This window comes from Salmo salar, chromosome ssa04, assembly GCF_905237065.1.
Source record: "Salmo salar chromosome ssa04, Ssal_v3.1, whole genome shotgun sequence".
NCBI lineage: Eukaryota > Metazoa > Chordata > Actinopteri > Salmoniformes > Salmonidae > Salmo > Salmo salar.
The window spans coordinates 74301449-74315355 of record NC_059445.1 but is presented as its reverse complement, the minus strand read 5'-3'; the positions used below and the strand labels follow the sequence as shown (position 1 = coordinate 74315355).

The following is a 13907-nucleotide window of genomic DNA, read 5'->3' as shown; positions in this document are numbered from 1 at the left end:
CACAATGTATCCTCTAATTTAGGCATCTTGTGTTGTTGATATTAATTTAAAAGGAAAGTGACATATCTGCTGATTTGAATCCACTTAGTTGAGCCTGTATTAATTAATATCTGATAAGAACTTTTAGTTTTTAAAGGACTGTGCAGCTCTGTTTTAGTTCTTAAAGGACTGTGCAGCTCTGTTTTAGTTCTTAAAGGACTGTGCAGCTCTGTTTACAATATGAGATGCAGAAGCAGGTATAGCTTGTTTTCCATTAGCCAGGTCTTAGGGATGGTAACAAAGATGCATGTTTCAGCCAACTATCACCCCAGTGCTGATATATTCTTAGTGTTTAGTCAATGTCTCAAATCTCAACAGGGTCTTGAGCTATTCGTTTGAGGGGTGGGGGGGGGGGGGGGGGGGCAACTCAAAACCTATTACCACTCACCACATCCTGACTCAACAGAAAAAAACAATGTTTATCATTGACTGGTCTGTGCCACTCTTCTGAGCACTACAAATGGCACTCCACATTTAGAAATGACTCTTGCCTGGTTTCAGACAGAAAGCTACACTGTCTCAATTGGGCTTTGGATCGAAGAAGAATATTGTAAAATTTTCAGAGCCGTGCTGTCCAGGTGTCAGGATACCATTTGAAATGTGAAACCCTCTCCACAAAAAGAGCCAAATCCAGAGCCCAAACATCAACAAACAAACAATTTCATGTAACATTCAAATACATACACAGTAAAATAAACAGTTTGGAGTTTTGTACCATAGTTAGGCCTCACCTTAGCAACAGATGTATGTGTTTGGTGGAAATTTGTCCCTGAATATTTATATATTTTATGTTCAAAGTAATTTATTGTGTGACACAGCTGCAAGCTTTTTTTGGTCATTTTATTAGATTTTTTTTTACAAACCATTTCCCTCAAAAACCAGAATACACGAAATGCATAAAGAAAACTCTACAGTTCATGTTAGAATGTGTTCTAATCTAACGAAGAACAATGTATATCTACAACAGTGTCTCTAACGTCAACACCACACCAAGAGGTTCGGTCTACAGCCAGGGTCTTGGTTAGAGAAAAGGTATGCAGTGTACAGTATGTGATCCTGTGTACTCGAAGGCCGGGATTCAATCAGAGGCGCGTTGACGACAAGCACATTGTACCAGTGACAATTAACCTTTTAATGTACATGTTCCTGATGATCGCAGAGATTGCATTTACGGTAAATGCTGCAGATGTCGGTTCAAGAGGAAATGACCTTGTCGACAATGCACCTTTGATTGCTCTGAAATAACATTAGTGTGATGAGCCTCAGCTCTCAGTACATGCATATGGAACACTCAGTCCTGATGAAGCCTTTGGTGATGACTCGTATTCATTATTCTGAAGTTACTCTGTATTGGTGGCAAGATAGGTACTGTGGTCTGGGTGCCATATGCTTTTTTATGGTAATTCCTGAAATGTTGTTTTTCCATGACATCTGCAAAATAATTGGGCTTCGAATTGAGCTTTTTGAATATATATTACACATCTCTGCCTCACTCTTTCTGAAATACACACATTTCTCTCAGTGCAACAGTGGTCTAGGAAACATAATCAAGCCTTTGCTTCTGTGTCAGACTGAGTAAAGTATTAGCAGATATATAAATCACAAACATGAACAACAAATCTGATTATCTCGGTTTATGTATTTTTTGATAGTGTTGTTTTGCTGTAACTAGCTCGTTGCACACAGCACTAGCCAGTAATAATGCAATAGGAAGAGCTATTCTTTAGGATGGATTTCAGTCATGGAGCGTGATGGAACCAAGCTATAGGGCAGAAACAGGATACATAGGACTTACAATACCTCCATGCTGATGAACAAGATCCTTACAATGCTAGACTTAGTAGACAGAGGACTAGGAGGTCACCGGATCAAAACTGGAAGTAGGTTTACTGTGTGAGATGGAGGGGGAAGAGCTGGTATACTGTACCATATCTAGTCTTTGTACAATAACATGTTTTAATGGGTTTTCTACTGTAGGCTGTTAGATATCCACTGTTCTTAGCTAATGCATGGAAACGTGGTCTTTTTTGAAAGTAACAGGTTATGACTTATAGGGTACAACATGTGTTTTAAAGTAACCTGTATGTGTTGGTCAGGATGAGAGCTTTTAGAGAAAGCGTACAATACCATTTCCACAGACAAAGGCAAATAACAGAGAGCAGTGGTTTTGAAAAGGACTGAAAACACATGTATACACTAAAGCCAGACAGACATCTTGTTGTGACTATTTGCAGCACAGGTGAACGACAAACATCTTGAAACCAAAAAGCTTTACTCTAAAAAAGTGAGCATTGTGCATAGTTAATGTTTTCAAAACGTCATCATTATATCCCTCTCCTGTTACATGTATCTGCAGTGTTACAAGGAAGTGCTATAATGTATAACTCCTCTCAGTTAAGTGCACATAGATCACTGTTGCACTGAAGGACCTCCCCACGCACCTTCTCCCCGTAAAAATATCACAATAGGATTTTCTTAATATTTTTTTTCAATGACAATTTTTTGTGGATTTTTGTTACAATAACCTAGACGTGTTCCTCTCACTCAGTCCTAGGGTTGAGTCCACTTATGTCCACATATATCTTAAGTGTTTTGGCCTGATCTCTCTTTCTCTCTCTATCTCTCTCTCTCTCTCTCTCTCTCTTCTCTCTTTCTCATACCTCTCCCACCCACACCACTGTGTTCCCTCTCTTGATGTCTGACACCTCGCAGTGGGGCGTCTTCTGTTTGCCGTTCAACACAAAGAGGGATTCCGCTGAGGGTGTGACCAGGTACTGGCCAAACAGTCCGCTGGACACCACCACTCTGTTGGGCCCCCCCCAGGGCCAGGTGTGGGGTGACAGGGGCTCCTTGAGGCTCTTGAGGACCTCGCTGTGGCCTGACGCCAGGTCAGAGAAAACCAGGTCCATGCCTGAGCCAGAGGCAGCTACCACCGTGTACTGATTGGACTCAGTGAAGGAGGGCTGGAAGACCAGGTCGGACACGAGGAGGGAGGTGTCCAATTCCCGGCTCAGACCCAGCACCCCCTGGAAGGACACTGTCTGAACTCTGACCTTGCCGCGCTGCTGGTCCGGGGTAACGATGTAGCGGCCGTTCGGGGACACGTAGGGCTGGCCCGTGATGTTGAGGTTGGGCCCAATGACGGTGTCGGTGACACTGTCGATCAGGAGCTGTGGCTGGGCTGACGAGGGGTCCTTGCTCTGAGACTGGCACTGGATGAAGTAGAATCCACTCAGGTGTGTGTAAGCCATGCTGACGGGCACACAGCTGTAGGTCTTCAGGCTGATGGTTTTGACTCGGTGGAAGGTCTCTAAGTCAATCTTATGCACCGCGGGTTCAGATTTGAGGAAGACGAAGCCAAACCTAAGATGACAAAGTTCAAGGGAAAGGTTAATGGTATTTTTTGGTGATTACAGTGCAGTGATGATACTCATTAAAATTCTAATTTGCTCTTTTCTCCTCTACTTGAGAGGGATTGCGATGATGAGGTGGTGAGTTCACCACCGGTGTTTAAGGTTAGCGGGACATCCGTACCTGACGTGAGTGATGATGAGGTTGGTTGGAGGGATGAAGAAGTCATCAACCCTCTGGAAGGGGGTGCGGATGGTGTGGTGCATCTCTCCAACACTGGCCTGGGGAATCACCTGGAACAGAGCAAAGAAGAACATGAGAAAAGGAAATATACAAATACAAGTATCACCTACCCAGCCAAAGAACAGTAAGAGAAAGCATGGGTCGGAAACTGTACTGAAACATAACAGCAAAACAGTCAGATGTTAATGTTGCCGTATATCCTATTGCGGATAGGGATCTACATAGAGCAGTATAGTTAGGCTTATGCAATATGGCCTCACCTCAAGACCTGATAGAGGATTGTATTGGGTAATGGTTGCTTTAGGAGAGACACAGATAAAGCTGCTATCTCACAAGTCAAAGGCGTCGGTCTGACGCATCCCATTTCTCATTGGACGATCTATCCATCCACACTCTTTGGGCCCCCCCCCGGTACGTACATGACACATGCTTCATCAGGTACTCTACATTATCAGGTCACTGTCAAGGACTAGTGGGATGTTTACTGTATATAACCACTGCCTTGTCCATGCATCAGACCCCGCAGTAGCCAATCAAACAACTTGTTCTTCCATAACAGTATATTAAGCAGTTTTTCTATTTTTCTATTGGTTTGAAATAGATTTGTTTTTCTGTAAAGAACTGTTGCACCTAAAGGAGGTAGGCTCTGCTTGTCTAAGGAACCCCAGTAAATCTTACATGCAGAATGTATTTGTTTAAAAGGGAAAACAACTATAGATACTGTGGGAGAAAGGTAGACGTGCTGAAGGAAGGAAAAATAGAAATACATTAGCTAGCGAAAGAGGAGACTGGCAGCTGGCCCTGAGTGGAGATAACAGGTGGCCATACATCCCCAAGTAGGAACCACGGAACGGCCAGGCAAGCTGAATGTATGGCCATGACTAAATATATGCCAAGCGTAAGCATGCAATGCATACATTATTTTCATATCCATATGAGGAGAGTTTAGCCACCATTATGTTAGAGCTAAAAGCAGATGTGGGTGTTATCCTCAGATATGGGCGTTATCCATTGGGTTGAAAGATAATGGTGGCAGAACGCATAGGGGGTTTTACTTCATTTACATAAAGGGTGGACCTATGTATTGTATGTGCATAAAAGCAGAGCCGGGGCCTAAGGAAGGCAGTTGTTCCGCAGACCGGCTCGGCTTTACTACTCTGTATTAAAGTCTATATTGAATTTACAAGTTCTTGTAAGAAGTGTTATTCTTAAGACAATTTTCCACGACAATACCAGTGGCGGTCAGAGCCGTTTATGATGAGGGAGGACGATTATTTTTTTCATGAGCATGGCCTTATTTCTATTACAGTTTGTTGGATGACTGTCATTCATATTCCTTCACCCAGTTCAAAGTAACATCGATAGGTTTAGGCTACTACATGATACTCCAATTTTCCCTATACCCATCATGAGGCTGCTACAACCTAGCCTATGAATGAAAGTTTACAACGTAGGTGTACACAGGTGGAGAGAACAATTTGAGATGACAGACAGTGGACAGATGGACAGATAGTGACACATTCAATACCGCCTTGCACACTCTTGCCTGCATCTAGCTTATCTAGGGTGTAATCATTAGTCCAACTGTTGCAAACGAGAGTTTCCATTGGACAAATTCAGTTATTTTTTTATCACCGTTTCGTTTGCTTTAAGAAATGTTTTTCAACAGAATCAGCAGAATGAATACACCCCTGATCAACACAGTTCACTTTCATAGCAGCCACGTTGTATTCATTCTACCCTCTATGCACGCTCCTCTCCTCACCTTTTCCCTTCGTTTGTGGACTTCAATGAACAACACATCAGCTTTATGTGACCAGGTGAAAACACCTTTCCAAGCCAAACCATGTCATACCGCTACACACAGTCTACATCGTTGTCCCCATATTAGCTAAAGTAACGTCCTAGTCAACATAACTAATAGAACTAATGCATTAGTAAACCTGCTACAATCATGCAGTAATAGTATAGTGTATAGTCAGTAAGCAGTTACAGCGGTGGGCCCAGGTGGCAATAAATTAATAAAACCAAAAGCTTACTTTGACTTGGAAGAGTTCTAGTGTTGTGTTAGATAGTCATAGCCAGCTAGCTAGTATACCATCCCTCTGTTTGAGCTCGGTGTTTGAGTAACTAAAGTAGTGAGCTGCATTTGCTCTCTCTCTCTCTCTCTCTCTCTCTCTCTCTCTCTCTCTCTCTCTTGCTTCTTCATTTTTGAAGAAATGAATTTGTTGAAAACTGTTCAGCTATTGTCTTTCTCTCTCTTTGAGTCAACTACTCACCACAGCTAGCTGTAGCTCACGCTTTCAGTACTAGATTTGTTCTCTGATCTTTGGTTGGGTGGACAACATGTCAGTTCATGCTGCAAGAGCTCTGATAGGTTGGAATATGTCCTGCGGAAATTGTCATAATTACTGTGTAAGTCTATGGAAGGGGGTGTATTTACTATGGATCCCCATGTATTTACTATGGATCCCCATCCCACACTTCCATGGGTCCAGCAAAATTGAGGCAGTTTATACAATTTTAAAACATTACAATACATTGACAGATTTCACAACACACTGTGTGCCCTCAGGCCCCTACTCCAGCACTACCACATATCTACAGCATGAAATCCGTGTGTGTGTGTGTGTGCGTGCGTGTGTGTGTGTGTGCCAATGTTTGTGTTGCTTCACAGTCCCCGCTGTTCCATAAGGTGTTTTTTGAATCTGTTTTTTTAAATCAAATGTTACTGCTTGTGTCAGTTACTTGATGTGGAATAGAGTTCCATGTAGTCATGGTTCTATTTAGTACTGTGTGCCTCCCATAGTCTGTTCTGGACTTGGGGACTGTGAAGAGACCTTTTATGAGGTATGCATGGGTGTCCGAGCTGTGTGCCAGTGGTTTAGACAGACAGCTCGGAGCATTCAACATGTCAATACCTCTCATAAATACAAATAGTGATGAAGTCAATCTCTTCTCCACTTTCAGCCAGAAGAGAATGACATGCATATTATTAATATTAGCTCTCTGTGTACATCCAAGTGCCAGTCGTGCTGCCCTGTTCTGAGCCAATTGCAATTTTCCTAAGTCCTTTTTTGTGGCACTTGACCACACGACTGAACATTAGTCAAGGTGCGACAAAACTAGGGCCTGTAGGACCTGCCTTGTTGATAGTGTTGCATTGAAGTCAATGTACCAAGAGGAGGACAGCTACACCATTGTGCTACCCTACAGAGTGCTGCTGAGGCTACTGAAGACCTTCGTTGCAAAACAGTGTGTTTTAATCAATTCTTTGGTGACATTTGAATACATTTAGTATAGTTTTATCTAAAAAGGATAACTTTTTCAATGTAAAAAAAAAATCATTTTATGAAATTTACTGAGGAAGATGATCCTCCCCTTCCTCCTCTAAGGAGCCTCCACTGATAGATACTAATCTGAAGTCCGTGCCATCCTCACTAAAGCTCTAACACCATCACATTGTCAGTGGTGGGTCAGATTTTGGATTTTGCTGTCTTCTTGTGAGTGATCTACTCGCAGAGAAAATAACACAAGTTTAATGCAGCTCCCTTTGCCACTGCAGTCTACATAGCTACAGAGCCCCTCATATCAGCTCTGCTCAAAACCGACTTTAAAAAAAACAGATATCCCTTGTACTTCTAACCCCTACAGGGTTTGAAGAGAAACCTTGTTTAAAAAAGGGCATTAGAATTGTTACATTGTTACAAAGGTCCAGAGATAATGATCGGACTCACACATAATATTACTCATGTCTAATCAGGAAGTAATGCTCTCACACGCTCAGGGTGTTCGGAAACTCATACCATCACCCTGGCATCGCTCATCCTAATGGATCATACGCACCGTGTTACACAGTGTTACTGTGTTTTTACCTCAGCTGTTATTTTCTCTACTGTATTACTCCTACTGTACTTTAATACCTGAAGGGGAATTGGTTTGTACTGACTGAGTGGCTTTTATATTGAACTGCACTCATTTCAAGGCAGACTGGTGAATCTCAATGCTATTAAGAAATGCTTTATATCCTATAGGTCCCCACTTTGAATATTACACTGTAGTATAAGGGTGAAGTAATGTGAAATGGGATCTTAAATCAAATCAAATACAATAAAATGTTATTTGTCACATATTTGGTAAAACACCAGGTGTAGACTAACAGTGAAATTCTTACTTATGGGCCCTTCCCAACAATGCAGAGAGAAACATAATAACAGGAGGAATAAATACACAATGAGTAATGATAACTTGGCTATATACACTGGGTACCAGTACCGAGTCCATGTTAGGGGTACGAGGTAATTGATGTAGATTTGTACACATAGGTAGGGATAAAGTGACTAGGCAACAGGATAGATAGTAAACAGTAGCAGCAGCGTATGTGATGAGTCAAAAGAGTTAGCGCAAAAAGGATCAATTGAGATTATCCTGGTAGCTATTTGGTTAACTATTTAGCAGTCTTACAGTATGGCTTGGGGGTAGAAGCTGTTCAGGGTCCTGTTGGTTTCAGACTTGGTGCATCGGTACCACTTGCCGTGCAGTAGCAGAGAGAACAGTCTATGCCTTGGGTGGCTGGAGTCTGCCAATTTTTAGGGCCTTGACTGACACCGCCTGGTATAGAGGTCATGGATGGCAGGGAGCTCGTCCCCAGTGATGTACTGGGCATTACGCACTACCCTCTGTAGCGCCTTGTGGTCGGATGCCAAGGAGTTGCCATACCAATTGAGGATGCAGCCAGTCAAGATGCTCTCAATGGTGCAGCTATATAACTTTTTTAGGATCTGAGGGCCCATGCCAAACTTTTCAGCCTCCGGAGGGGGAAGAGGCATTGTTGTGCCTTCTTCACAACTGTGTTGGTGTGTGTGGACCATGTTAATTCCTTAGTGATGTGGACACCGAGGAACTTGAAGCTCTCGACTACAGCTCTGTCGATGTAGATCGGGGCGTGCTCGGCCCTCCATTTCCTGCTCAGCTCCTTTTTCTTGCTGATATTGAGGAAGTGGTGTTGTCCTGGCACCACACTGTCAGGTCACTAACTTCCTTCCTATAGGCTGTCTCATCGTCATCAGTTATCAGGCCTACTACAGTCGTGTCGTCAGAAAACTTAATAACGCAGTCGTAGATGAACAGGGAGTACAGGAAGGAACTAATCACGCACCCCTGAGGGGCCCCCGTGTTGAGGGTCAGCGTGGTGGATGTGTTATTGCCTACCAACACCACCTGAGGGCGGCCCGTTAAGAAGTCCAAGATCCAGTTGCAGAGGGAAGCGTTCAGTCCCAGGGCTCTGAGGTTGGTGGGCACTATGGTGTTGAACGCTGAGCTGTAGTCAATGAACAGCATGAACAGCATGAACAGCATTCCTACGTAGGTGTTCCTCTTGTCCAGGTGGGAGAGGGAAATGTGGAGTAATGAGATTGCATAATCTTTGGATCTGTTGGGTCGGTATGCTAATTGCAGTGGGTCCAGGGTGTCTGAGATGATGATGTTGATGTGAGCCATGACCAGCCTTTCAAAGCATTTCATGGCTACAGATGTGAGTGCTACAGGGCAATAGTCATTTAGACAGGTTACCTTGGCGTTCGTGGGTACATGGACTTTAGTTGGCTGCTTGAAATATGTAGCTATTACAGACTGCTACAGTTAGGATGTGTACATAGTTGTTTTTATTACCATTTTCATTTTTTAAATGTAATTTTGTCCTGCATGTTGGAGCTTGGAGCCTGATATTTTCACTGTACCCTGCAATCACACCTGCAACTCTGTACATGTGACTATTAAACACTCTGAATCTGATTGGGTCAGGGAGAGGTTGAAAATGTCAGTGAAGACACTTGCCAGCTAGGCAGTGCATGCTCTGAGTACGCGTCCTGGTAATCTGTCTGGCCCAGCGGCCTTTTGAATGTATAATGGTCTTACTCACATCTTCTATGGAGAGCGAGATAACACAGTCGTCCAGAACAGCTGGTGCTCTCATGCAAGGCTTAATGTTGCTTGCCTCGAAAGCGAGCATAGAAGGCATTTAGCTCATCTGGTAGGCTCGCATCACTGGGCAGCTCACGGCTGGGTTTCCCTTTGTAATCCGTGATCTTGACACTGTAATATGTTGTAAACTCATGTCGCCATGTTTCTAAACCCTAGTGTTAGCATACCCCACATTCTCTTTCACCTCCGCATCATTTGCTGTTTCTGAATAGCCAGGATTGGCACGTGCATACGTCGACAGTGAGACCAGTCTGAGAGTAAGAAAGGTCACTGTGGGGACGACGTCGTCGATGCACTTATTAATGAAGCTGGTGACTTATGTGGTAAACTCCTCAATGTGGTGAACTCCTCAATGTCATCATATGAATCCTGTCTGGTCTGCATTTAAGCTACATTCTCTTAAGCTACATCCTCCCCTCTCAGCATCCCTGCTCCTTCATTAGTCTGTTATAATGGATTGTCAATCTCACTCGGATGTTTGCTTAGAGATATTGAGCAATTAAAAAAGGAGGTGTTTGACATTTTGAATTGCCTCCAGTGGAGACAGCAGGACTGTTGATGCTCACGTCAATTTCTTGCATTCCGAATAATAATGACATTATCAAGTCATTTATTTGTTCTGCGATCCATATGCCTTACAGCCAGTTATGCAGATTGCCTGAAATTGCATTCTAGACTGAATGATTCAAGCCTCGTTTTGTAATTATTCATTACTATTGAGCGACTACAGAACACCAGGCATGTTTTAGTAGTTCTGACAATTCACCTAAACACTTCTGTAGAGCAGTTTGAGACTATACAACAATTTGAAGAATGAATTAAATGAGCAGAAAATCACTTTGTTTGAGATAGCAACGCTGTTTTTAAAAGGCACTTTTCTATCTCTTTCTTTGGGACCCATTGCATCCCGCTTGGGCAGGGGAGTGAGAACACATTAGGATTTCACAATGAGCCCAAACTGACAAGCGTTCCATCCTCTCCCTTGCTAATAAGACTGTTTCCTCCTCTCCACCTACCGACTACTGACAAACAGAGTGTTCTCACAACATTTTAATAGGATAACAACCTCCAAAGGAAGAGGAAAATAACAATAAACATGTTGTGTCTGTTGCAAAATGACAAAGTAATCCCTTGACAGTTGTAATATATGGAGCTGTGTTGCTGTCCTCTATTACTTCAACCCTATAAACACTACGATGGCTCTCCCAGAAGCATAAGCCAGCTCTGAGCTCAGGGCTCCCATTGGCCAAACCTCCTGTGGGCCTGAAACACATCCACACCTGTGATCATCCCTCACGTGTGAAGTCTCCAACACATCCTCTCCAAAGGGACTGGATCACATGCCTACAGTGTGAAGTCTCCAACACATCCTCTCCAAAGGGACTGGATCACATGTCTACAGTGTGAAGTCTCCACCACATCCTCTCCAAAGGGACTGGATCACATGCCTACAGTGTGAAGTCTCCAACACATCCTCTCCAAAGGGACTGGATCACATGCCTACAGTGTGAAGTCTCCAACACATCCTCTCCAAAGGGACTGGATCACATGTCTACAGTGTGAAGTCTCCACCACATCCTCTCCAAAGGGACTGGATCACATGCCTACAGTGTGAAGTCTAAAACACATCCTCTCCAAAGGGACTGGATCACATGCCTACAGTGTGAAGTCTCCAACACATCCTCTCCAAAGGGACTGGATCACATGCCTACAGTGTGAAGTCTCCAACACATCCTCTCCAAAGGGACTGGATCACATGTCTACAGTGTGAAGTCTCCAACACATCCTCTCCAAAGGGACTGGATCACATGCCTACAGTGTGAAGTCTCCAACACATCCTCTCCAAAGGGACTGGATCACATGCCTACAGTGTGAAGTCTACAACACATCCTCTCCAAAGGGACTGGATCACATGCCTACAGTGTGAAGTCTCCAACACATCCTCTCCAAAGGGACTGGATCACATGCCTACAGTGTGAAGTCTCCAACACATCCTCTCCAAAGGGACTGGATCACATGCCTACAGTGTGAAGTCTCCAACACATCCTCTCCAAAGCGACTGGATCACATGCCTACAGTGTGAAGTCTCCAACACATCCTCTCCAAAGGGACTGGATCACATGCCTACAGTGTGAAGTCTCCAACACATCCTCTCCAAAGGGACTGGATCACATGCCTACAGTGTGTAGTCTCCAACACATCCTCTCCAAAGGGACTGGATCACATGCCTACAGTGTGAAGTCTCCAACACATCCTCTCCAAAGGGACTGGATCACATGTCTACAGTGTGAAGTCTCCAACACATCCTCTTCAAAGGGACTGGATCACATGTCTACAGTGTGAAGTCTCCAACACATCCTCTCCAAAGGGACTGGATCATACGCCTACAGTGTGAAGTCTCCAACACATCTACTCCAAAGGGACTGGATCACATGTCTACAGTGTGAAGTCTCCAACACATCCTCTCCAAAGGGACTGGATCATACACCTACAGTGTCACAGCTGTGAATTCCAGTTTGTTGACTGGTAAATATTGTAAAGCATACATATATTAAATACTCACACAAACAGATACTCACTTATACACACACGCATAGACACACGAATGGACCAAGAGAGTGACACACTCACCTGCACGCACCACACACCAATACCTCCTTACCTGTAAGGTTGGGTGGGACTTCTCCATGCTGCCCCAGCTTAGAACCCAGACCTGGTCATGTGACTTGTCATAGAGCAGCTTCACCGGGAAAGGGTCTGTCTCTACCGCCTGAAGAGAGAGAGAGAACGATCTGAGCGACAAGGCAAGAAAGGCCTTTTATGCAAGAAAGGCCTTTCAAAAGGAACATACAATTTGACATACCAATTAGGATCTGGCTAAAAATACTTGAATGAGTTATAGAACCCATTGCCCTTTATGGTTGTGAGGTCTGGGGTCCGCTCACTAACCAAGAATTCACAAAATGGGAAAAACACCAAATTGAGACTCGGCATGCAGAATTTTGCAAAAATATCCTCAGTGTACAACGTAAAACACCAAATAATGCATGCAGAGTAGAATTAGGCCGATACCTGCAAATGATCAAAATCCAGAAAAGAGCTGTTCAATTCTACAACCACCTAAAAGGAAGCGATTCCCAAACCTTCAATAACAAAGCCATCACCTACAGAGAGATGAACCTGGAGAATAGTCCCCTAAGAAAGCTGGTCCCGGGGCTCTGTTCACAAACACAAACAGAGCCCCAGGACAGCAACACAATTAGACCTAACCAAATCATGAGAAAACAAAAAGATCAGGCTACCTTGAGACATTGTAAAAGTCAGGCTACCTTGAGACATTGTAAAGAATTAACAAAAAAAACTGAGCAAACTAGAATGCTATTTGGCCCTAAACAGAGAGTACACAGTGGCAGAATACCTGACCACTGTGACTGACCCAAACTTAAGGAAAGTTTTGACTATGTACAGACTCAGTGAGCATAGCCTTGCTATTGAGAAAGGTCGCTGTAGGCAGACCTGGCTTTCAAGAAAAAACAGGCTATGTGCACACTGCCCACAAAATGAGGTGGAAACTGAGCTGCACTTCCTAACTTCCTGCCAAATGTGTGATCATATTAGAGACACATATTTCCCTTAGATTACACAGACCCACAAAGAATTTCAAAATATATATATATTTTCATAAACTCCCATATCTATTGGGTGAAATACCACAGTGTGCAATCACAGCAGCAACATTTGTGACCTGTTGCCACAAGAAAAGGGCAACCAGTGAAGAACAGACACCATTGTAAATACAACCTATATTTCTGTTTATTTATTTTCCCTTTTGTACTTTAACTATTTGCACATCGTTACAACACTGTATGTAGACATAATATGACATTTGAAATGTCTTTATTCTTTTGGAACTTGTGTGAATGTAATATTGACTGTTTTTTATTGTTTATTGGTTATTTCACTTTTGTTTATCCATTTCACTTGCTTTGGCAATGTAAACATATGTTTCCCATGCCAATAAAGCCCCTTTAATTGAATTGAATTGAGAGAGAGAGAGAGAGAGAGAGAACCGGGAAAGAGAGACATTTATTTTACCCTTATTTTCCCAGGTAAGTTGACTGAGAACACATTGTTATTTACAGCAACGACCTGGAGAATAGTTACAGGGGAGAGGAGGGGGGAACAAAAGAAAGAAGAGAGAGAGACACACAGATGGGGACTCAACACTGGGTCGGGTGCATTGTCAACAGGGAGGAATAACACAAACAATGAACCGCTCCCATGGACATGCG

General features: G+C 43.3%; 1 protein-coding gene across 1 annotated transcript in view; it reads right to left on the bottom strand.

Moving 5' to 3' along the window:
• Nucleotides 1-389: 389 nt before the first annotated feature.
• LOC106603823 (follistatin-related protein 4) overlaps nt 390-13907 on the bottom strand; it is a 270553-nt gene continuing 257035 nt past the window's right edge. The window contains exons 14-16 of the mRNA XM_014197993.2: nt 12278-12385; nt 3574-3683; nt 390-3402 (exon numbers count right to left, since the gene is read on the bottom strand). Of these exons, the coding sequence (XP_014053468.1) occupies nt 2694-3402; nt 3574-3683; nt 12278-12385 (927 nt within the window). The 3' untranslated portion in view covers nt 390-2693. The remainder of the gene's footprint in view (nt 3403-3573; nt 3684-12277; nt 12386-13907) is intronic.